Source organism: Rhinoderma darwinii, chromosome 9 (genome assembly GCF_050947455.1).
Source record: "Rhinoderma darwinii isolate aRhiDar2 chromosome 9, aRhiDar2.hap1, whole genome shotgun sequence".
NCBI lineage: Eukaryota > Metazoa > Chordata > Amphibia > Anura > Rhinodermatidae > Rhinoderma > Rhinoderma darwinii.
The window spans coordinates 19,306,229-19,332,525 of NC_134695.1; the positions used below are offsets into that span (position 1 = coordinate 19,306,229).

Genomic DNA, 26,297 nt, shown 5'->3' on the forward strand with positions numbered 1-26,297 from the left:
TTTGGGTTATAGATTTTAGTTTTGACTTTGACGTTTTATGACAGTTTATTTTAGAATAGATGAAAGACGTAATATTTACTCATCTTATCTGTAAGTCACAAATCTTTTAAGTACAATGTTCCTTGTGTATTAATGTGATGACTTATTTCTGGAGCTGTAGTGAAGGAGCGGAGTATAATCTATTTTTTGTTCGTGGCTTACTCTTACCATCATTCATAAATGGTATATTTATTCTTTTTTATTCCTCTCACTGGGCATAAACGTATTCAAATTCCTATAACCAGCAGCAGTGTAATATATTATAATGTTCCCATTCATTATCTTGTGTGTATAGAATGAAGTGCTCATAGAAGAAGAGGCAAGTAGGACTTTTACAAACTGTTCACCCATGCCATAATCAGAGGTAATTACCATGGCTGCTATTTGTCTTTTGCCTTGATATTGCTTCAAAGTACCTTTAATTGAATTGCTGTATCTTTTGCCCTCCCTTAATGCAGTGACTTGTGGAGTGGAAATGATTATGTGACGTCTGACTCTGTGACATGCACCCTCAGGGGGGGGGAACCAGTCCATATCAACCTGGTGCTAACCATAAATAGCCAATCCCCACGGCTGCTACACCAAACGCCCTAGGGAGACTTGCCTATCCTACTATGCAGTGAGATTCCTGCTGTGTTTTTTCTTGGACAAGTCTGCAGAGCAACACTCCTGTATGCCAGCTGGAAGCACCTGTAGCACTCTACTGCACGACATAAGACAGAGAAACTGCAGGCACAGATCCGCAAGTCACTTCAAGGTTTGTCAGTCTTTTCTCTTTCAATGTCATTTATTTGTGCTTCTGTTTCTTTATTTATATGTTTATTCATTTTATCTTTTCTTTCTTTCTTTCTTTTCTCAAAATTTGCAATGCTAATAGTGATGCTAATATAAACAGGTTCACTATTCTTTTATTGCATTTCAATGTATAATCAAAAAATGTATTGCAATTCTAACACATAATTCACTTTCATTGCACAATATTTTATACATTTTTTTTATTGTTTATTTGCTTTAAGGAATTGCATTTCTATTACTATTACAATACACACATTATTAGAATTCTATATATTGTATATTTATGTCTCTGTAGCTGAACTGATCAATGTCTGCCCCCTTGTCAGGCTACTATAGATAATTTGTTCATCATTTATCCATTAACTTTTCTTCATATTGAAAACATTTCGCACTATATTTACAAAGAGTTATATTTTCATTGACTGTATGGAGTGTTCTCTGTACACATTTTTTTTTTATATTGTTCATACAGATGCAAAAGTGCACGAGTCTCCTGCTGGTGTCTTTAATACTGTGTGCTACTATTTCACAGACATTTGGACTAGTCTTAACAGTAAGTATATTTTCTAAAATTGTCAATTATGTTTCAATTGGGGTCCTGGCCCACAAGAAGAGCTGGATACCAGTGTATTGTTAGTGTATCTAGTTAGTATAGTGTAGATAGTCTCTTTATTCAAGATAGTATAGGTGTTTATGATGGTATTTGTGATGAAATAGGTTTTATTCTGTATGGTTTGTGCATAGAAGAAAGTTCATTATTAATTGAAGAAGCTTCTTCTTGTTTACTTATGCAGTTTTATGTGTGGATATATTAGGTGTCTGGTTACAATCAATTCCAACTCTGTATTTACTATTATTGTTCCTTCTAAACTATGTATTATAGGAAAGAAAGATATAATAAATAATCTCTCATCAGGTTCCAATAATAATGCAGAGTACACTGATTATTACATTCAGGTTTTACCAGTATATTTTTGTAGAACAGATTAGAGCTGAGAGGAGTATTTGGGCCAAAAAGGCACATGAGTAATGTCAGCTATCGACATCAGCAAACATTGGCTGACCATACCTCTCCGTAGATATGCACACATGTTCAGGTCTATTCGGGTATGGGGCACAATCAGACTGCTTTGGTTCCGGTTAATTAAGTGGTAAACAATAGTAATCAACCCAATAAAATCCAACTTCGGCCAATGGCTATTCTCCCAAAATAAACTAGCTGGGGTGGTCTGATGGTGTCCATAGACATAAAGAATATTATCTGAACCTGCCAAAAGTATTTTGATTGGACAAAAAACACATTAAGGCAGAGCTGTAAAAACATATTTATGTTATATGCTACCCACGTTTCAAGAATAATGAATGTAGCATACATATTTAAAAAATATAGCCATGCCAAATGCCCAAGGAGACACCAGAGTTTTTTTTTTCCCCCCTGGGCATCTTGGCTTGTTACAAGAGACAGCTCTGATAACTGTACTGTAACTGCAAAGTGCCATGTACCTGTGTGAGCACCAGATGGCTAGGACAGATTCTTATCCACTAGAAGTAAACAAACAAGAATCCAATTGAATGACTGCAAGCAGAGATCTTGAAAACCATGAGTAATTGATACAAAAAATAGTGACAAATGTAATAACTTTTCGTTATACAATCAATAAGCGTTATTTGCTGAACCCATAATACCCCTTTAACTTGGGCATTCAAGAAACACCAATCACATGACCCATCTTACATATCCCATAGTAACTCCTAGTGTTAGAGCATATGTTTACAGGATTACATGTTTGACATAACTAAAGAGAACTTGATCACATTTAATTAAGACTGGATTCACACATGCAGTTTTTCATGCAGTTTTTTTTCAGCCTAAGCCAGTGTGGATCCATAAAAAAAGGAAAAGTATAAAAGGAAAGACATACTTCTCCTCTATCGTATCCACTCCTGAGTCTGGCTGCAAAAAACTGCATCACAAACTGCATGCACCAGCGCATTCCGTTTGGAATTTTGAGGCAGATTTTGCTGCCATGAGCGTTGCAGGCAAAAAAATGCAGCAAAATACACTTTCTTTGCCTCCCATTGATGTTAATGGGAGGTCAGAGATGTAAACGACCAAAGATCGTGCATGCCACTCCTTTTTCCCGCAAGCCGTTTTTTCCACTCTCAGGAAAAAAACGCCTCCGCCTTCCATTGAAATCAATGGGAGGCATTTTCGGCCGTTTTTTGCCGCGTTTTACAACATGGTTTCCACGTTAAAAAAAACGTGTCAAAAAACTCTGTGTGAACTAACCCATAGACTTGTGGTTGAGAACATACAATATATGATATTGTTTACATTTTATTCAAACATCATGCCCATGTGCTACCTGATGTTGGAATAAAATTTGGACTTCGTCAGCTGCAATGCGGAAGATGATTTACTGGACAAAGTTTTAATGCGGATTAGGAGGAATCTCTATTTACCAAGTCAAGTATGTAAATTTATATTTAGTGCAAACGCATCCTCTATATGTATATAGTGCATAATGTATGTATGTATTTCCTTAGGGCTGACGCACAAGGTAATATCATGGCTCTGTACAACCTCTGATTTATATTTTATCAGGTGTGTAATGGGCATGTTTTATATAAATGCATCCAGACTTCTTAAATAATTACAGCTAATACAGTTATATCCTGAGAGACTCCGCAGTAGTACAAAAACTGCAGCCACCGTAGAATATGTGGAATAATTTACTCTATAGGAAGACAATCATTCTGTGTCTCTGCAGCTTTATATTTTATTAGCTTATTGGATCATAAAAATAAGTGCAGCCCAAATAAATGAATAATGGAATACGTCAAGGAGATGAGCTATTATTTCCATTTTTACTGTTAAGGCCGGGTTCACACTGAGTTTTTTGCAGGAGGAAAATCTGCCTCAAAATTCCATTTGGAATTTTGAGGCAGATTTTCCTCTGCCTACATGACGATTATCGCTGCGTTTTTAGCCTGCTGCCATTGAGTGCCGCGGGTATAAAATGCAGCGAAATACGCTTTCTCTGCCTCCCATTGATGTCAATCGGAGGTCAGAGGCGTAAACGCCCAAAGATAGGGCATGTCCCTTCATTTTCCCGCTAGCCGGCTTTTCTGCTCGCGGGAAAAAAAACGCTTCCGCCTCCCATTGAAATCAATGGGAGGCATTTTCGCCCATTTTTTGGCGCATTTTGCGGCGCGGTTTCCGTGTCAAAAAAACTCTGTGTGAACCCAGCCTTAATTGTATTTATTAGATGAAGTCAATTAAACAATAAGGCTGGATTCACACAAGCATATTACGTTCGTAATGGACGGAACGTATTTCGACCGCTAATCCCGGACCGAACACACTGCAGGGAGCCGGGCTCCTAGCATCATAGTTATGTACGACGCTAAGTGTCCCTGCCTTGCTGCAGGACAACTGTCCCGTACTGTAATAATGTTTTCAGTACACGACAGTAGTTCCACGGAGAGGCAGGGACTCCTAGCGTCGTATATAACTATGATGCTAGGAGCCCGGCTCCCTGCAGTGTGTTAGGTCCGGGATTAACGGCCAAAATACGTTCCGTCCATTACGGACGTAATGTGCTCGTGTGAATCCAGCCTAACAATAGATAGTAAGCCAGAAATAAGGTTTAACCCCTTCCCGCCGCAGCCCTTTTTCAGATGTTCATTTTCGTTTTTTCCTCCCCACCTTCCAAAAGCCATAACGTCTTTATTTTTCCATCGATATAGCACTTTGAGGGCTTGAGTTTTGCGGGACGAGTTGTAGTTTTTCGTAGAATCATTTATTTTGCCATATAATGTACTAGGAAATGGGGAAAACATTATTTGTGGGGTAGAAAATGAAAAAAAACAGCGATTCCTCCATGGTTTTTTGCGCGCTGTTTTTACGGAATTCACTGTGCAATTAAAACAACATGTTAACTTTATTTTGTGGGTCAATACGATTACGGCGATACCAAATATATATAGTTTTTTCTATATTTTACTAATTTTACAAGTAAAAACCTAAGTGTAAAAAAGAAAATTTATTTTGTGTCGCCAAATTCCGAGGGCCATAACTTTTTTATTTTTCCGTCGATTAAGTGGTATGGGGGATTATTTTTTGCGGGATAAGCTGTAGTTTTTAATAATACCATTTTGGTGTACATGCGACGCTTTGATCACTTTTATTTCATTTTTTGTGGGAGATTAGGTGACCAAAAAATAGAGATTCTGGCGTTAACAATTATTTTATTTTTTTACGGCGTTCACCATGCGGGTTAAATAATGATATATTGTAATAGTTCAGACTTTTACGGACGCGGCCATACCAATTATGTTTATTTATTTACTATGCTTTACTGGGGAAATGGGAAAAGGGGGGTTTTTTAAACTTTTAATATATATATATATTTTTTTACACATAAAAACAACCAGCGATAGTTAGATCGTTAGATCGCTTGCACGACATACTGCAATACTAATGTATTGCAGTATATCGTGATTCTGACAGGCATCTATTAAGCCCTGCCGGAGGCAAGGCTTAATTGGTGTACAAAGATGGCGGACCTGGGGGCCTTCATTAAGCCCCCAGGCAGCCATAGCAACCATCACCCCTCCCGCGATTGCATTGCGGGGGACGTGTTGAGCTGTTAGAGGGGGCCGCCCCCTCTTTCTAACGATTTAAATGCTGCGGTCGCTATTGACCACAGCATTTAACGAGTTAAACTAGTGGGATCACGCTCGAGCCCGATGCAGCTCATTACTCTGAAGTGTCGGCTGTAACAAACAGCCGACACCGGCATCGTATGGAGCGAGTTCGCTCCGTGAGCCCGCTCCATACTTCCCCTACCCGACTTTGGCGTATGGATACGTCAAATGTCGGGAAGGGGTATTGTCATAATGTGTACAGTGGAGTTCTAGATCACTTCATGACTGTGATTTGGTTTTCTTCAATGCTTGACCCCTCAGCCCCTCCTGCTTCTGCTCTATTGTCCATCTGTTTGTAAAAGGAAGTTCAAAGTCACATCAAAGTATACTTTATGTGCTCCTGGGCCCTAAAGCAAAATATGTAGCAGGGTTCCCCACCTACAATGTGCCATTTATAATACCAATGTCTTCATATGTGGCAGAGAGGCATTTAGCCCCACATCCTTGGTTCCAGGGTCCTGGTGAGACTGATATCTTTGCACCCCCTATATCTATGAGCAGATGAAATGAGCAGCAACCAGCAGCACATAGGGAAGAACTACAAGATTTAAAAGCTGTTTTCCCTCCTTTATACAACCCCTTGTGCCAGACATAGCACCTCACTTGAATGGGACTAAGCTGCAATACCACATACAGCCCATGGACAAGAGTAGAGCTATTTCTAGAAAAAAAAGTAGACATTTTGTTTTAAATCTTGTACAGTACAACCCCTTTATATCTATCCACACTCTTTTAGCCATTACCAAATCCTGTGGGAGCAGTTCAGACAGTAAAGTAATACTTATACATTTTGAGATGAAATCACACTTCCCTTAACCACAAGTAGTGACCATGTGTTCTCTGTTATGACATTGGTATTTATAGAACTATAACCCTATTCGGTGATATGTCATATCACCAAATAGTGTTTCTTCTCGAGTGTAAGTAACTTTAGCTTTGACATTCTTTCTTCATAACGATGATATAGACTGTAGGAGAACATCATGGGCCAGCCCCTCCATCTACACGTATAGCCCATTGGATAGCCTTTCCGTATCTCTCACTTAATCTGTAACCATCCTTGTACTCTTAAATCATCCCATCTATATGAAATATAGTGAGAAGTAAACTTACTTAAACTGGAAATTGTTGGAACCTTGTAAAAACATTCTCAATATGTTAAAGTGCTTTGTGTGAAACAATGGAAATATCATTCCACCCATAGAGCATGATGGTTGCTAACAGAGTACTAGTTTTTGTCAGCGTTTGCTAAACAATTTATACGAATTCCTCTGACATCATTAGATAATGGATATTTGTTATCACAGGGGAAAGAGAAACGTGGCTGGACATTGAATAGCGCTGGTTACCTCTTAGGACCACGTAAGTGATAATTACTTTACATATTCTGTATTTTGGCACTGAAATCTTTTTTTTTGGCTTTAAAGGGACACTAAACTTAAAGCCTATGGTATGTACAATTGCTCTGTTCTCCATTGTTCAATTCAACCTTTAATATCAGGCTGCAGATAAACTGAATGTAGTCTTTCTCAATGGGATTACTGACTGGAGGTTTAGAAATATGCCTGCTACCATGATGATTAATTTAGTTCACATATCTAAGAGCCATTTACATTCATCATTAGTCTAAGGCTGGATTCACACGAGCGTGCCGTTTTTGCGCACGCAAAAAACGCTGCGTTTTGCCTGCGCAAAGGGCACTTAACAGCTCCATGTGGCAGCAGCATATGATGCGCGACTGCGTGGTTTTCGCGCAGCCGCCATCATTATGACACGCCATTTGGATGTTTGTAAACAGAAAAGCACGTGGTGCTTTTCTGTTTACATTCATCCTTTTGACAGCTGTTGCGCGAATCACGCTGTTCGCACGGAAGTGCTTCCGTGCGACATGCGTGGTTTTCACGCACCCATTGACTTCAACCAGCGATCGTTAGATCGATTGCACGATATACTGCCGATATACTGCCGAAGGGAGGGCTTAATAGGTGCACAAAGATGGCGGACCTGGGGACCTTCATTAGGCCCCCAGGCAGCCATAGCAATCATCGCCCCCCCCCCCCGTGATTGCATCGCGTGGGGCGCGATGAGCTGTTAGAGGGGGCCACCCCCCTCTTTCTAACGATTTACCTGCTGCGGTCGCTATTGACCTCAGCATTCAACGAGTTAAACGAGCGGGATCGCGCTCGAGCGTGATGCCGCTCGTTACTCTGAAGTGTCGGCTGTAACAAACAGCCGACACCCGCATCTTATGGAGCGGATTCACTCCGTGAGCCCGTTCCATACTTCCCCTACCCGGCTATGACGTAACTGTATGTCATATGTCGGGAAGGGGTTAAAGAATAACTTATACTTCTCCGTCTTCCTGGATCTACTTCTGGCTTTGGCTCAAAAATCTGCAACAATATCTGCAACAAATATATAATGTGTGAATCCGATTCAGTCACATGTGGCAGATTCTGTTGCAAAACTTTCTGCGACTGAAAATCAAAACCATTCATCTGAATGGGATTGTTTCTGCAACATGTGTAGGGATTTCTAAACCTTCTATTCAGATGAATTTTCAGTCGCAGTAATGTCTTCAACAAAATCTGCCGCGTGTGACTTCACCCTAAGGCCTTATTCACACGGACGTGTCCGTTTTGCGCACGCAAAAAATGCTGCGTTTTGAGAGCGCAAAAGGTCCGTGTGGCATCAGCATATGATGCATGGCTGCGTGATTTTCGCGCAGCCGGCATCATTATGACACTCTGTTTTTATGTTTACAAACAGAAAAGCACGTGGTGCTTTTCTGTTTTCATTCATTCTTTTAGCTGCTGTAGCGCGCATCACGCGCGGCACCCGGAAGTGCTTCCGTGTGCCGTGCGCGATTTGCACGCACCCATTGACTTCAATGGGTGCGTGCTGCGCGAAACATGGGCAAGTATAGGACATTTAATGTCGGTGCACATACGCTGCGTGAAATTCACTGACAGTCTGAACGGCCCCATTCACTTACATAGGTCCGTGCGACACGCGTGAAAAACGTTCGCGTGAATAAGGCCTAAGGCCGGGTTCCCATGGGACAGATGCGATGCAAAAAAAACGTGCAGCGTATCCAACCTGGAAACCCGCAGTACATTCTGTCCGAAAACTGCACCACAATGTGGTGCATTTTAGCAGCGGTAAAAAACATTCATGTGATCGCTGCAGCCTGTGATTGGCTGCAGCCGCGGACACATGGGATGTAAAGTCATCCCAGAAGTCCGGCCTCTGACGTCATCCAGGCCGGCCACTTGGATAACGTATCATCCCATGTGACCACCGCTGCAGCGGTCACACGGGATGCACATGGGATGCAATGTCATCCCAGGAGACCAGACTGCAGGAAGAAGGAGGGCGTTCTGGATTTTTTACATTTTTCCGTAATTGCGTTTTTTGCGGCGTAAGCACTGCAAATACGCCACAAAACTTGGCTTTCTGTTGCGGGTTTTGCATCCCCATTGAATTCAATGGGGAAAACCTGCAACGGAAAATAAACAAAAACACAGCATAAATTTACATGCTGCGGAATTAAGTTAAATTCTGCAGGTCAATTTATTAACATTTATGCTGACATACACTTCTCTCCACAACGTCCACGTAGTCAAAAAGTAAAACACGCCCAGTTGTCCATTAAGAAACTCATTAGCATAAAGCTAAAATAGATCATAACTCTAAATAAAAAGCACTGCTGTAATCTACATTACAGCGCCGATCACATTATGTACAATATAGGCCACTTATAATGTGGTGACAGAGCCTCTTTAAAATCTTTAGGGTATGTGCACACACACTAATTACGTCCGTAATTGACGGACGTATTTCGGCCGCAAGTCCCGGACCGAACACAGTGCAGGGAGCCGGGCTCCTAGCATCATACTTATATACGATGCTAGGAGTCCCTGCCTCTCTGCAGGACAACTGTCACGTACTGAAAACATGATTACAGTACGGGACAGTTGTCCTGCCGCGAGGCAGGGACTCCTAGCATCGTATATAAGTATGATGCTAGGAGCCCGGCTCAATGCACTGTGTTCGGTCCGGTACTTGCGGCCGAAATACGTCCGTCAATTACGGACGTAATTAGTGTGTGTGCACATACCCTTACATGTACACTTTAAAGGCTATGTAAACCTTTGAAAGTGATTTTTTTTTTCTTTTAAATAAAAATGTCAATGTGTTTGGTGCAGCTTTCAAATTAGTTTTTATTAAAACGTTTTACTTTTTGAGATAGAGCTGCTCTGTATTCTGTATAGAGAGCAGCTGTATCGTTTGCTGAATCCTATACCCGTCTGGTTCGCGGGACCGGTAGGCTCAGTGTCAGCGGGTCTGCAGAATCCACCTTTTATCTATCACATCTAAGGCTCCTTTCACACTACCGTTAATCTCCGTTTAGCTCTCTACCATCAGAGGAAGAGATAAACGAGAGTCCAAATGGAAAGCATCGCTTCCGTTAGTATTGCCATTAATTTCAATGGTAATTCTTTTGTTTCAGTTGCATTCCATTTGCCTCCATTCGCTAGGTTTACGTTTTTTTTTCACGGAAGCAAAAGTGCTGCAGACGGTACTTTTGCTTCCGTCAAAAAACAGAAACCTAGCGAACAGAGGCAAACGGAATACATCTAAAACAAAATAATTACCATTGAATTCAATGGTAATTTTAACGGAAGTGATGCTTTCCGTTTGGACTCTCGTTCATCTCTTCCACTGACGGAAGAGAGCTAAACGGAGCTGAACGCTAGTGTTAACTTAGTCTACGTTCATAACTTAGATGTGATAGATTACAGGTGGATCCTGCATGTCAGAGAAACGCAGGACCCGCTGACACTGAACCCGTCAGTCCCAAAGGACTGATGGATTCAGGGCTTAGTGAAGGATTCAGCTGCTCTGTATAAAGGACACAGAGCAGCTGTATCTCAAAAAGTGAAAATAATTTTTAATATAAACTATTTGAAAGTTGCACTAAACAAACTGACTGAAATTTTTATAAAAAAAACCAAAACACTTTCAAAGGTTTACATAGCTTTTAAATGCTTTGTCCAGCCAAACTTGCTATTATACTTTGTGTGTCAATTGCTCAATATTTCAAGATCTATGCTTGCTCTGAGTTAATGGGAACATTCTCGTTCACATCCAGAGGTTTAAATCCTTGAATAGACCAAAGGGAAGTTAAAAGATTACAAGAATTGTATCAAGTCTAGGCAATCCATGATCCATTTGACCTAAACTGATACATTGTAGCAAACTACCAGGATGGGAGAAAGATTTGTGCTGCTGATGCATTTAGCTTATTTATATTGGATCTCTTAGGGCATGGCCCCACGTGGCGGTTTTCCTCCGCAGCTGTCCGCATCAATGCCGCACAGAATCTGCGTTGCAGATTCTGCGGCGGATCTGCCCAAAATGTGCAGTAAATTGATGCGGACTAGCTGCTGCGTACTGCGGTAAAAGTGCTTCCCTTATCAGTGCAGGATAGAGAGAAGGGACAGCACTTTCCCTAGTAAAAGTAAAAGAATTTCATACTTACCGGCCGTTGTCTTGGTGACGCGTCCCTCTTTCGGCATCCAGCCCGACCTCCCTGGATGACGCGGCAGTCCATGTGACCGCTGCAGCCTGTGATTGGCTGCAGCCGTCACTTAGACTGAAACGTCAACCTGGGAAGCCGGACTGGAGACAGAAGCAGGGATTTCTCGGTAAGTATGAACTTCTATTTTTTTTACAGGTTGCTGTATATTGTGATCGGTAGTCACTGTCCAGGGTGCAGAAATAGTTACTGCCGATCGCTTAACTCTTTCAGCACCCTGGACAGTGACTATTTACTGACGTCTCCTAGCAACGCTTCCGTAATTCCGGGAGCCCCATTGACTTCCTCAGTCTGGCTGTAGACCTAGAAATACATAGGTCCAGCCAGAATGAAGAAATGTCATGTCAAAAAAGCAAGACGCATCCGCAGCACACATAACATGTGCATGACATCTGCGGACTTCATTGCGGAATTTAGAATCTCCATTGAAGTCAATGGAGAACTTCCACAATGAGTCCGCAACCAGTCCGCCACTGGTCCGCAACATCCATTGTATGCTGCGGACACCAAATTCCGCACCGCAGCCTATGCTCCGCAGCGGAATTTTCAGCCACATCTAAACGAAGCCTACTAAAAAGAAGTGCAAGGCAATGGAGAAACGGCTCCGCTGCGGATTAACGCTGCGGAGTGTCCGCAGCGGAATTCAAGAGCAATTCCGCCACGTGGGGCTTTGCCCTTAGACTGGATACAATTAAAGCAAACTTTCAGCTGTAAGAAATATTACTCCTCTATAAGTTTTTAAACAAGAATGTTCCCATTCACTGACACCAATCAGAGATCTTAAAATGATCAGGAATTGAAACCCAAGATACATTATGCTGTATTTATATTTATTTATTTATATGAAACCGGAAAACCCCTTTATCTTTTACTAATTAACACTAAAAGGGCTTCCCTCACAATAAGGGCAAAGCCCCACGTGGCGGAATTGCTCTGAAAACAAAAATAAGTTCATACTTACCGAGAACTCCCTGCTTCTTTCTCCAGTCCGGCTTCCCAGGATGACGTTTCAGTCTAAGTGATGGCTGCAGCCAATCACAGGCTGCAGCAGTCACATGGACTACCGCCTCATTCAGGGAGGTCGGGCTGGATGGCGAAAGAGGGACGCGTCACCAAGACAACGGCCGGTAAGTATGAAATTCTTTTACTTTCACTAGGGAACGTGCTGTCCCTTCTCTCTATCCTGCACTGATAGAGAGAAGGGAAGTACTTTCACCTCAATACGCAACGGCCAGTCCGCATCAATTTACTGCACATTTTGGGCAGATCCGCCACGGTATTGATGCGGACAGTTGCGGAAGAAATCCGCCACGTGGGGCCATGCCCTAAACATTTATGGTATATCAATTTGAGGAGTATGCATCTCTCCATTATCTGGATCTTGTGGATCACAACATTTTGAGCCCCAATATGCATACATTTAGGGCACAACAAATTGTATATAACCATTGTTTTAATAAATATAAATTTTCTGAACTTCTGTGCTTCCTGCTAATCAGAAGTCCACTTTTTACTGTGCACTACTAAAAGGGTTAAAGGGGTTTTCCCATCAGAGACAATAATAACAAATCCACAGGAATGTCTTAAATGTCAGATAGATGCGGGTCCCACCTCTGGTACCTGCATTTATCTCTGGAAGGGGGCCCCCTAAACCCCGTTCTACCGCTCTGTGTTGTGGTTGAAGCTTGTGATCTCCGACCATGAATTACGGAAAGAGCGTCGCTCGCATGCTATGCTGCTTCCGTAACTGCCGTTTACTACTACTATGGGAGTTATGGAAACAATGTATCTCAGCGAGCTACGCTGTTTCCGCAATTCATGGTCGTAACTCACACACTTCAGCTACAACACAGAGCAGTAGAACGGGGTTTAGGGGGCCCCGTTCTAGAGATAGGTGCGGATCCCAGGGACATATCCTGTCCCTGATGGTAAAAACACTTTAAAGTGATTTATGGGGGGAAAAACACTCTTAATTTGACTGATCTCAACATTGCTATTTTGTATTTGACCGTTGGTTGTACCAATGCCTTCTTCACAACACGATTGTCCTCATTCATTAAGCGATTTTTGTGGCACTTTAGGGTTTGAAAAAAGCAGCAAATATAGGCGCTGGGATTTTATGCCACACACGGCACTTTTCAAAGTGTTGTGGCATATAAAAAGGGTCGGGGCACCACGAACCAACATATTTACTATAATTTATGCCAAACACTGGCATAAACTATAGTAGAAACATAAGAGCTCAAAACTGCCATAGATTTCACTTTCAAGCGCACAAACAGCACAAGGACTGCGCCTCTTAATAAATTATTCGCATCTTACACTTAGGCTGGATTCACACGAACGTGGCGTTTTTGCGCACGCAAAAACACAGCGTTTTGCATGCGCAAAAACCACTTAACAGCTCCGTGGGGCATTAGCATATGATGCGCGGCTGCGTGATTTTCGCGCAGCCGCCATCATTATGACACTCCATTTGGATGTTTTAAACAGAAAAGCACGTGGTGCTTTTCTGTTTACATTCATCCTTTTGACAGCTGTTGCGCGAATCACGCAGTTCGCACGGAAGTGCTTCCGTGCGGCATGCATGGTTTTCACGCACCCATTGACTTCAATGGGTGCGTGAATCGCGCAAAACGCCGAAAGAACGGACATGTCGTGACTTTTTTTCAGCGGACTCATGCTGAGTAAAAATCACTGACGTGTCTGCACGGCCCCATAGGTCCGTGCAACGCGCGTGCAAATCACGCGCGTTGCACTGACGTTTTTCCCGTTCGTCTGACTAAGACTGGAATATGAAACATCTGGCTCTTTGTCTTGCACACAATGTCCAATAAGTAGACATTTCAACTTGAAAGCCCCTTATAATTATTTGAGTGTTAGGGTCACATCAGTGTCGGGCTTCCGTTTAGCTTACCGTTCATCTGTTCCGTCAGAGGAACAGACAAATGGTAAGTATAGTTTCCTTTTGCATTACCATTGATTTCAATTATATTTTTTTTGTTGCAGTTTGCATCCTTTCCCCTACGTTTTCATTTTTTTTTTCACGGAAACAATAGTGTAGTCTGCTGCACTATTGTTTCTGTGAAAAAACGGAAACCTAGCAGAACAGAAAACGCAAACTGGATCCAACTGAAACAAAAAAATACCATATAAATCAATAGTAATGCAAACGGAAATGATACTTTCCGTTTGTCTTTCCGTTCATCTGTTCCTCTGATGGAAGAGATGAACGGAAGCTTAACGGAAGCCTGACGCTGATGTGAACAGGCCCTTATGTTTGGGTAGTTTCTGACTTTTTATTCCACATGTCACCATATGTTTTCTATTAACATATATATGTATTTTTGAAAACAACGCAGTCAACATGTTTAGGTCATGGTCTCAGTACGATAGCTTCACTGGTTGAAATACTTTTGAATATTTTCTTAGTGTCTACTTATTCTATTAAAACACATCATGTTGTAAGCATTTTTCGATGTCCCCTACATGGATTGTTTAATGAATGAAAAAAAATACCCTTGGCTAATACTGTAAATTGCAGCGGCGCACCTGGGGGAGGAGGGTATTTGGAATCCCCCCTCTGAGCAGTTAAAAAAAATCTAGTTAAAAGCTCTAGTTCTTTTTGCCAGCGCTAGGGCTCACTGCTTATGAATTTATTTTTGAGTACTTAGGGAGATGTGAAAATCCCAATGCAGTGAGCTCCCCTAGTGGCAGCTGCAGGAAGACAGTATTTTTACATTATGGATTAGCAAAGGGAACCAAAGGATTTTTTCTTAGCTCAAAGCCAAATTAGCTCTGAAAAACATGACTTTAGTCAAATTTGGTGTGAAATGTGATATAATAATGACCCATTGATAGGCAGTGTACTCTAGTTTATGGCATATACTGCTCTGCTAAACTGTTGGAAGTGATGATGTGTGTCATTTTAGCGACAAAATGTGTAACCAAATTTGGTGAGAAAGTGGGTGTGGTCTCCAAAATATGTAGTTTAGGAGAGGTAGTTTAGGCCACAGGAATAGGAGGAAATGTCACAAATTTTGTCGCAAATTTAGCTGATGAGAAAAATTAATTGTTAAAATGCACCAGAATTCCGGCGTAATTTTTTTTTTATGGCGTGAATATAAGGCTGGGTTCACACGAGCACATTAACGTCCGTAATGGACGGACGTATTTCAGCCGGAAGTCCCGGACCGAACTCAGGGCAGGGAGCCGGGCTCCTAGCATCATAGTTATGTACGATGCTTGGAGTCCCTGCCTCTCCGTGGAACTACTGTCCCGTACTGAAAACATGATTACAGTACGGGACAGTTGTCCGGCAGCGTTATACCCACTACATGATAATCCATGTCGGTCATTAGACTCTACAACTTGTCCATTTTACTTGCAAGACTTCTTGCATTCGCCAGCATACATATGATCTTACCAACACCTATTCTTAGGTCCATATTTATTCCTAGTCACCTCCCTACACAGCTTGCTATCCCTAGCCCCCACTAAACCCCCATTGACCCCTTCTGTATCCCACTCCCTATGTACTCTATCTAACCCCGCTTCTGTATCCCCACCCTCCCTCCCCCAGATCACAGATTAAAAGCTCCTCCAGCCGTCTAACCATTCTTTCCCCCAGCACAGCTGCACCCTGCCTATTTAGACGCAGCCTGTCCCTACCATAGAGCCTGTACCGACAGAGAAGTCAGCCCAATTCTCCATGAACCCAAACCCTTCCTTCCTGCACCAATTTCTAAGCCACTTATTTGACTCCCTAATCTCCTGTTGTCTTTCTAGTGACGCTCATGGCACTGGTATAATAATTTTTAAGGACCTTCCATCTCCCATTGACTTTGTGATTGGTACCAATGTGTACCATGATTGCCGGGTCTGCCCCAGCCCCACCCAGCAATCTATCTATTCGATATGCAATATGCCGAAACTGAGCACCCGGCAGACAATACACTGTTCGGCATTCACGGTCGCAGCGACAGATGACCCTATCTGTCCGCCTAATAATAGAATCCTCTACCACCAGTATCCGTCTGACCTTTGCTGCGCTCCTACTCCCATCCTTCCTATAGCAGTGATTGTCCTGGTTGCTAGGAGCAATGCCCTGCTGTAGTGATGCTGGCTCTGCACTTGCATCCCTAATATCAGTCAAACAGGTATATTTACTAGGTTGTGCCAGTTCAGGACTAGCCTCCCTGGCACTTTTTCCCCTACCCCTTCCTCTAACTGTTAGGGCTTATTTAGACGAACGTGATATATGTCCGTGCAACGCGCGTGATTTTCACGCGCCTCGCACAGACCTATGTTAGTCTATGGGGCCGTGCAGACTGTCCGTGAGCTTCAAGCAACGTGTGTCCGCTGCGTAAAACTCACAACATGTCCGCTATGTGTGCGTTGTTTGCGCATCACGCACCTTGTGACACGCGTGATTCGCGCAACAGCAGTAAAAAGTATGAATGAAAAGAGAAAAGCACCACATGCTTTTCTGTTTACAAACATACAAACACAGTGTCATAATGATGGCGGCTGCGTGAAAATCACGCAGCCACGCATCATACGAGGGTGACACACGGAGCTGTTAAGTACCTTTAGCGGGCGCAAAACGCACACGCTCGTGTAAACCCAGCCTTACCCATCTACTAATCTCTGGATCCTGAGCTTGCCCCCCTCCACCCACCTCCATCTCACTGGTCCCAGCCTGTGTTTGCTCAGTGAGCTCTAAACTCCTCTCCAGGTTTGCAATGCTCCTTATGCCCCATGCACACGAACATGTTTTGCGTCCGCAAATTCCCCCGAAAATCCACGGGAGAATTGCGGCCCCATTAATTTCTATGGGCCCATGCACACAACCGGGATTTCCACGGTCCGTGCATGGCCCAGGAGCCTGGACCGCATAAAGAACAGACATGTCTTATTACGGCCGTGTTCTGCGGTTTAGGCTCATAGGAAATAACGGTCGTGTGCATGAGGCCTTAGGGCTTGTCCACACGTAGAGGAATTGCTGCGTTTTTTCAGTCGGAATTGCGGACGTAAAAAACACAGCAGAATACAGTAGCAGCAAAGTGGATGAGATTAAACAAATCTCAACCACACGCTGCATAAATAATGAACGGAAAAAACACCCAGAAACTTTATTCCGCAGAGGTCAATTGTATTTGCGTAATCGTTGAATATTTGCTGCAGGTTTTCCCCATTGAATTCAATGGGAGGTAAAACCTGCAACAAATAGCAGTTGTTGCATTTTTTGCAGCGGGTTTGTAGTGTTTCCGCCGCAAAAAAATTCAACTCTGAATAAAAAAAACCACTATACTTATCAAGGAATCTGTGTTTCTTCCTCCAAGCCAGCCTGCTGGGATGACACTTCATCTGGTGTGACTGCCGCTGCAGCCAATCACAGGCTGTAGCGGCGGTCACATGGATGAAACGTCATCCCAGGAAGCCGGCCTGGATGATGTCAGAGGGCCTGCTTCCTGGGATGACGCTTCATCCCATATGACTGCAAAGAACTGTGATTGATTGCAGCGGTATCCTGGGATGAAACGTCATCCCAGGTAGGTGTCCAGCCTGCTAGCAGGCCGGTTAACGCATCAGGTTTTCGCAGCGGACATTCCGGGGAGAAACTGCAGCACAGTTTGGTGTATTTTTTTGACCGGTATTCCCTGCAGCATGCATGTCGGATACGCTGCGTGCTTTTACGCGAACACGGCCTAAGTGTTGCAAGCTGCATATTTAGATCCAATACCTGGACTTCCAAATACACGACATGCGTGCATCTACTGCAAAGATATTCACCCTCAAACGGCTGCTCAAGGCAGGAACACATTGCACAAGACACACACCTGGTAGAATTGTCATGGAGAACATTTTTAAATGGGGATAAACAGTACAGCAAGACAAAGCAGTTCAGACAGCAAACAAGGCCCAGGTGCAGCTAATTAAACAGATATATTTTTTTCTTTAGAGCTTTAGGCTACATGCACATGTTGTGTATTTTGCTGTGGAAAATACGCACCAAAATCGCAGAAATTCGCAGGAAATACCTAATCGTCCGTTTTTCGGTGCGTTTTTTTTTGTTTTGATGATTTTTTTGGTGCATTTTCATGCTGCGGATTTTAGCGCAATTTTCCTCAGCACTAGGTAGATACAATTCGCAAGCAGAAACGCAAGATAAATTGACATGCTGCGAATTTTAAAATCCGCACCGCATGTCAATTTAGGTGCAGAAAAATACTGCAGCGTGTACATGAGATTTCCTGGAATCTCATTGACTATGTAGGTACTGTATCAGGCATCATTTACACGAGCGTAATATACGCGCGTGCGACGTGCGTGCTTTTCACGTGTGTCGTACGTACCTATATTAGGCTATGGGGCAGTGCAGACAGTGCGTGAGTTTTGCGCAGCGCGAGCGCGTTGCGTAAAACTCACGACATGTCCTTTCTTTGTGCTCTGTTTGCGCATCACGCACCCATTGAAGTCAATGGGTGCGTGAAAACCACGCATGCCGCACGGAAGCACTTCCGTGCGAACTGCGTGGTTCGCGCAACAGCTGTCAAACTCTGAATGTAAACAGAAAAGCACCACGTGCTTTTCTGTTTACAAACATTCAAACGGAGTGTCATAATGATGGCGGCTGTGCGACAATCACGCAGCCGCGCATCATATACCGATGACACACGCAGCTGTTAAGTGCCTTTTGCGCACGCAAAACGCAGCGTTTTTTGTTTGCGCAAAACGCACACGCTCGTGTAAATCAGGCCTTACGCTGCGGTTTTTCCGCACAGAAAATACGCGCAGCAAAACCGCACGTAATACGCATCGTGTGCATTGACCCATAGGGTATGTTCACCCAGCTTATTTTTGGCCGTTTTTCGTGCCGTAAACGGCCGAAAAACAGCTGAAAGATCGGAAGCAGAACGCCTCCAAACATCTGCCCAGTGATTTCAATGGGAAAAACTGCGTTCTGTTCCTATAGGGCGTGTCACTTCTTGAGCTGTTTTTGCAGCCGTTTTTAATTGACTCCATAGAAAAACAGCTCCAAAAACGACCTTAAAAAACGCAGCGAAAAACGTGAGTTGCTAAAAAAATAGCTGAAAATCAGAAGCTGTTTTCCCTTGAAAACAGCTCCGTATTTTCAGACATTTTTATTAAGGGTATGTGCACACACAAAAAAATAAGCGTGTGAAAATACGGAGCTGTTTTCTGTTTTCAAGGGAAAACAGCTCCTGATTTTCAGACGTTTTTTAATCAAAGTTGCGTTTTTTGCGGTGTTTTTAACAGCCGTTTTAGGAGCTGTCTTTCTATAGAGTCAATGAAAAACGGCTCCAAAAACGGCTCAAGAAGTGACATGCACTTCTTTTTCGCGACCGTTTTTTTACACGGCCGTTTGAAAAATGGCCAAATAAAAATACGTCCCGTCGGACCAGAACACCGTTTTTCCCATTGAAATCAATGGGCAGATGTTTGAAGGTGTTCTGCTTCCGATTTTTCAGCCGTTTTTCAGGACGTTTACGGCCCGAAAAGCGTCTGAAAACACTCTGTGTAAACATACCCTAAGTATGTGCACATACCCTAAGGGTATGTTCACATGCAAACTCAAAAACGTCTGACAATACAGAGCTGTTTTCAAGGGAAAACAGCTCCTGATTTTCAGCCGTTTTTTAAGCCACTTGCGATTTTCGCTGCGTTTTTTTGCGGTGTTTCTTACGCCCGTTTTTGGAGCTGTTTTCAACAGTCTATGAAAAACGGCTCCAAAAACTTTCCAAAAAGCGACCTGCACTTCCTTTTCGCGGCCGTTTTTTGGAAAAAAACGTCCCGTCGGAACAGAACGCCGTTTTTCCCATTGCAATCAATGGGCAGATGTTTGGAGGCATTCTGCTTCCAATTTTTCTGAAATTTTTCGGCCGTTTACGACCCGAAAAATGGCTGAAAATAGGCCGTGTGAACATACCCTTAGGCTGGATTCACATGAGCGTGGCGTTTTTGCGCACGCAAAAACGTGGCATTTTGCGTGCGCAAAAGCCACTTAACAGCTACGTGTGGCAGCAGCATATGATGCGCGGCTGCGTGCTTTTCGTGCAGCCGCCATCATTATGACACTCCATTTGGATGTTTGTAAACAGAAAAGCACGTGGTGCTTTTCTGTTTACATTCAGAGTTTGACAGCTGTTGCGCGAATCACGCTGTTCGCACGGAAGTGCTTCCATGCGACATGCGTGGTTTTCACGCACCCATTGACTTCAATGGGTGCATGATTCGCGCAAAACGCCCAAAGAACGGACATGTCGTGACTTTTTTTCAGCGGACTCACGCTGAGTAACAATCACGGACATGTCTGCACGGCCCCATAGCCTAATATAGGTCCGTGCAACGCGCTTGCAAATCACGCGCGTTGCACGGACGTTTTTCCCGTTCGTCTGAATAAAGCCTTAGGGTATGTTCACACGGCTTATTTACGGACGTAATTCGGGCGTTTTACACCTCGATTTACGTCCGAAAATGCGCCTCGATAACGTTGGCAAACATCTGCCCATTCATTAGAATGGGTCTTACGATGTTCTGTGCACACGGTCATTTTTTTTACGCCCCGCTGTCAAAAGGCGAGGCGTAAAAAAGACGCCCGCGTCAAAGAAGTGCCTGTCAATTCTTCAGACGTAAATGGAGCCGTTTTCCATTGACTCCATGGAAAAACAGCTCCATTTACGTCCGTAATGGACGCAGCGAAATAGCGCCTCAACATGCCATTACGGCTGAAATTACGGTGCTGTTTTCTCCTGAAAACAGCCCCTTAATTTCAGCCGTTACGGACGCTGCCGTGTGAACATACCCTTAAGCTGAACTGTAACCAAGCATACACCACCTCACCACAGTCTTTTCAATGAGGTTGCCAAGGAGCACATCTAGTCAGCAACCAGTCTAATATTATTTAGGCCTAAAGGCAGTAATATTACTGAACTGAGGGTGTAGAAGGCGCAAAGAGACTTACAGGACATAACCCATGCATTACCCTATGTTATATCTTATTCCTTTACTTATTACCTAATATTTTGAAATAGCCATATTTAATAATATTTGTATAATATAAGCCGCAGGGAACCTCTTTCAGCTTGAAGTACATTATATAAAATATTGGGAATGAATATAAACAGCAATTACCTAACACATTGTTATGAACAGAATCACTATGACTGGAACAAGGAATGATCACTCGAATATAACACATTTTTTTACCCTAGTATGTAAAATTGCTTACCGGTGAACATATCTAGGAGCACAAATCCAGCTCTATGAAACGGAAAAAACGCATCATTATTGTGCCGTGAGAAGACCTTCAATTTGTTCTGTTATATATTATTTCAGACGAGGATTTTTATTTTCCTTTTTCTTTTTATTCTTACCGATGTGATGCCAATTTATGTTCTTTCCTACAATTTACCATTAAGCAGTTGACTATCTGCATAATGCCAATGCTATTAGTTGCACCTCGATGGTTAGCGCACTATTTATTGCATTAGGGTATGCTCACATGCACTGTTTTCAGACGTAATTCAGGCATTTTTCGCCACGAATTACGCCTGAAAAAACGGCTCCATTACGCCTACAAACATCTGGCCATTGTTTTCAATGGGTTTTACGATTTTCTGTTCCCACGAGGTGCAATTTTACGCGTTGCTGTCAAAAGACGGCGCGTAAAAAGATGCCCGCATCAAAGAAGTGCATGTCACTTCTTGGGACGTTTTTGGAGCCGTTTTTCATTGACTCCATTGGAAATCAGCTCAAATAACGTCCGTAAAAAACACAGCGAAAAACGCAAGTAGTTACAAAAACGTCTGAAAATCAGGAGCTGTTTTCAGACGAAAACAGCTCCGTCATTTCAGACATATTTTGCTACTGCGTGTGAACATACCCTTATAGAAATTATTTATACTGTTTATATCTTGTCTTTATCAAACGACATTGCCCCACTATGCTTTTCGGAAGCTATGTGAAGTAACTGCTCCTATTATTTTATTTACTAGATGCTGTAGATAATCATAGATCTTTTAATGACAAACATGGGGTAGCTGGAAAACGTGAGCTACAGCCAGAAGAGGATGTAAAGTCAGGTAATATCCATTGTAATTATCAGAACACGTAACAGATTGTAAATTAGAATTCAGGGATGTTTCACTACTGCACTCTAGTGGCTGCTAACAAAACCACAGGCTGAAATTATGATTTACAAACCTGTAATAAAGTGTTTTATTATGTGAAGGGTTTGTTAATCAGGTATTGAAAAGGTCCTAGAATGTGATCATGATGGCTGAAGATATATTGATTTAAGACTTTGAACATTTATTTCCCTTGGAACATTTATTGATTTTGTTATATCATTACAAACACAGTTACCTTTCTTCTGCTGTAATAATTGTAATAACTGCTATAAAGATGTATTAAGAAATTTATCAGTTCAGAATGTTGGATCTAAAAAATGACATGATGATAAGGAATGGACATCATTGGAGATACATTTATATGTATATAAAATATTGTAGGGAATTCAGAACTCTGTGTACACAATTCAGATTGAGAAGTTTTTACACTGCCGTAACAATCCTCATCCATATGCCTGATTGTGGCCCTTTATTTCCTCTTTCTTCCCTTCTCTTTTCTCTTTGCATTATTTCCTTACTATTAACCTTCCATATCCAGAATTTGATACAATTTTCAGCACTATGAATGTACCACACTATGACCCCGATACTCCCTGACATAAAGCTTTAGCTTAGCAAACTTAGCTTATAAGTTTAATTTTAATTACATATAATGACATTTCAATTTTAATACATTTTTATTTTTTTCAGGAAACTTTTTTAGAACCCTGTCTGATGACAATGTACTGCATACACTAATTGAATTATTAACTTATTTACACCTTAAAGGTAAGTACAGCTACATACAATGTTCTAGATCAATCAAATTGGTCTAGACCAGTGCTTCCCAACTAAGGTTCCATGGAAGAGCTGCCACTTTTGCAGTAGTCATGGGTTAGTTGTAAGACTACCCCAGGAAGGGAAAATATTTTCCGAGGTTCGGTTCCCTATGGTAAAAAGCTTGGGAAATGCTCGTCTTGATATAGGATGATAGTTCTGTGTTAGTGTGTTTGAGTCCAACCAGCACATCTGCATTGAGCTTGTATGCTCTCATATAGCTTGCATGAGTTTTCTTGCATCTGCATGTGTGTGTATGTGAGTGTACACCAGGCCAGGGGTGGGGAACGTCCGGCATGGATCATTTAGTCCGGCCTGGATTATTTAGTCCGGCCCGACCTCACATAGACCGTGCTGCTAGTCAGTGACGTGAGGTCAGGTGACTGGACTGGTCCACTCCCGTCACAGCACGCCCCGACATCACTCTGACCGCAGCCTCCGCCGCGTCATTCCCTCCTTGGTTCCATCCGCCCACCCTACTCACACGAAGTGAGGTCAGGTGACTTAAAGTTTTTTTTTTTCATCAAGGGCATTTATGATATATCCACAGGATATTTCATAAATGTCAGATAGATGCGGGTCCCACCTCTGAGTCCCGGACCTATCTCTAGAACGGGGCCCCCTAAACCCCATTCTACCCCTTTGTGTTGTGGCTGAAGCTTGTGATTTCCGACCATGAATAAGAAAACAGCGTAGCTTGCTGAGCTACACTGTATCCGTAAGTCCCATAAAACTGAATAGTAGTTACGGAAACAGCTTAACTCGCATGTTGCGTTGCCTTCGTAACTGCCATTCCCTACTATGGGAGTTACGGAAACAGCGCAGCTCAGCAAACTACGTTGTTTTCTTCTTCATGGTTGGAAAACAGCTGGAACACAAAGAGGTAGAACAGAGTTTAGGGGGCCCCGTTTTAGAGATAGGTGCTGGTCTCAGAGATGGGACCTGCATCTATCTGACATTTATGTCATAAATGTTCCTGATGGGAAAACCCCTTTAAGTAAGTAAGTCGGAACAACTTTCTGCTGTGAGCAGTTATTTTCAAAACGTACCAAAGAGTCGACTACTCCAGACTGACCGACGCAGTAGCAACACCATCAATACCAGCTTTCATTACATGCCTCACAAAAGAGAAGCTGTTCCAGCCATCACATTAGGGGTGAGTTAATTAAATGTTTGACCAAATATAGCAGGCTAATTTTTAAGTTGATAAATGATATTAGAAATATTCAAATGGCCCTTGGCAGAAAAAAGGTTCCACACCCCTATCTTACACCAAAAGGATTTAATTCATCCAGTCCTTTGGGACACCAGCAGTTACAATCAGAAGAGAGGAAACAAATTAGAGAATAATTCCAGCATCTAACCAAGACCATAAAGTTCTAGTTTCATCAACATTTCATCAACTTAACACATAGATAATTAGTAACATTTTTCATATATTTGCAATCTAAAGTGTTGTTCTGCAAGATACATAACACATACTTACTGATGATGTAATAATTTAGTCTCATGATAGATGAGAAAGGCCCATACAGTCATATATGATGTTCCCTCTCACCCCAAGACTGTTAACATGACACTCTCTGAGACTCCTTTGAAGCTAAATGTTTAACATGAGTCCCTGAACAAGTCACATGAGCCACCTCAGTGCTGCTGTTTAGCCGAGAGGGCTCAATAAGGGGAAATGTAACATGCAATATGGCTCACTAAGAATATGTGGTTCATTTAATTCCCGATTGGTATTTCAAGGTGCCAATTCACATGATGATGGAGAACTGAATGGTGCTTCGTTTATAGTAGTCTGATCTGGCAACTGATTCCCTTACATGGGAATTATAATTTCAGTTCCAGTAACCTGTCGCTTAATGTGTCTTTTTTCTATTTCTTTCAGAGTCTGGTGCACTTGATAATTTAAGCACTCCAATCTCCTCAGAAGAAACAAACCAGTCATGAAAAATAAATTCTTTGTATTTGGTTGTATAATGTTGATATGGCTAATCAAATAAATGTTTTCACTCAATGTCCTTAAAGCTCCACTTAAAAATATATTCCAATGATATTACAGTGTATTTACATACAATAAAAAATAGCAGCTGCTGTTTGATCTTATTCATATATAATATGAGTTATCATTAGAGATACATTAAGGTACACTTACATGGGCCGGAAGTGAACCTCGCGATTAAAAAACCGGCCAAATCATTAATGTCCTACCAATAAATCAATATATATATATATATATATATATATATATATATGATCTAGAAGTACATATATATATATATAGCACCAGAACCAAGCTCAGTATATATATATATATATATATATATATATATATATATATATATATAAAACACAAGAAACAAGATCAGTGCATAAATACAACACCAGATCCAAGCTCAGTACATATATCCAGTACCAGAAACAAGCTCAGTACAAACATACAGTGCCAGAATCAAGTACAGTACATAAATACAGCACCAGAACCATAGTACATATATACAGGGTAGGGACACATACAGCGTAAACACTGCAGATTTTCCATAACGGATTTCATTTTATTACAGGAGCAGCAGAGTGGATGAGATTTGAACAAATCTCATCGACACTCTGCAGAAAAAATCCGCTGAGAAACCGTTCACAAATTGACCTGCAGTGTGTTTTTTTTTAAGCCGCAGCATGTCAATTTATGCTGCGGAACCGCAGATCTTCTGTTGCAAATTTTTGCCAGAAAAAAATCGCCAATCAGAAAATAAAAATCCTTTTTGGGTTGAAAATTAATAAAAAGATGCATACCTAACCCTGGCCATTGTCATAGCGACAGGATCCTCTGCTCTGAGTGCAGCTGAGCCTCATAGGATGATGTTTCATTCTGTTATGAATGCGGTCACGAACCGCTGCCGCTCACCCCCCGGCGAACGGCAGTGACCGCAACCTTCCTGCTGTCTACCAGCGTCTCCCTCCTCGGAGACACCAGCTGGCGTGCCCCCCCCCCGTCCTGGACTTCCTAATACAGTGCGCCCGTGCTTGTCCTCAGTCTTAAAGGGCCAGGGCACGCACTTCCTAAAAGTTCCCTACCCTATTCCCAGTGCACTCTGGACTATAAAAGTGGCTCCACCCACTCACCCCTTGCCTGAGCATTGTTAGTATTCCCATGTTAGTCTTGCAAATGGTCCCTT

At 42.3% G+C, this 26,297-nt stretch overlaps 1 protein-coding gene across 1 annotated transcript; it reads left to right on the forward strand.

Annotated features, from left to right (window-relative positions):
* Positions 1 to 534: 534 nt before the first annotated feature.
* LOC142660279 (galanin peptides-like) lies at positions 535 to 25,142 on the forward strand. The gene is made up of 6 exons (XM_075836866.1): positions 535 to 796; positions 1,307 to 1,387; positions 6,852 to 6,906; positions 22,168 to 22,254; positions 22,993 to 23,070; positions 25,010 to 25,142. Exons 1-6 carry the CDS (start codon positions 713 to 715, stop codon positions 25,069 to 25,071), a joined length of 447 nt encoding a protein of 148 aa, XP_075692981.1. The 5' UTR covers positions 535 to 712; the 3' UTR covers positions 25,072 to 25,142.
* The last annotated feature ends 1,155 nt before the right edge of the window (positions 25,143 to 26,297 follow it).

What these genes read in the sequence shown, in the direction of transcription:
- LOC142660279 (XM_075836866.1), top strand. Translation starts at nt 713, where the DNA reads ATGCCAGCTGGAAGCACCTGTAGCACTCTACTGCACGACATAAGACAG. An exon ending in GATCCGCAAGTCACTTCAAG is followed by an intron (nt 797 to 1,306) that starts GTTTGTCAGTCT and finishes TTGTTCATACAG; the next exon opens with ATGCAAAAGTGCACGAGTCT. An exon ending in AACTTATTTACACCTTAAAG is followed by an intron (nt 23,071 to 25,009) that starts GTAAGTACAGCT and finishes TATTTCTTTCAG; the next exon opens with AGTCTGGTGCACTTGATAAT.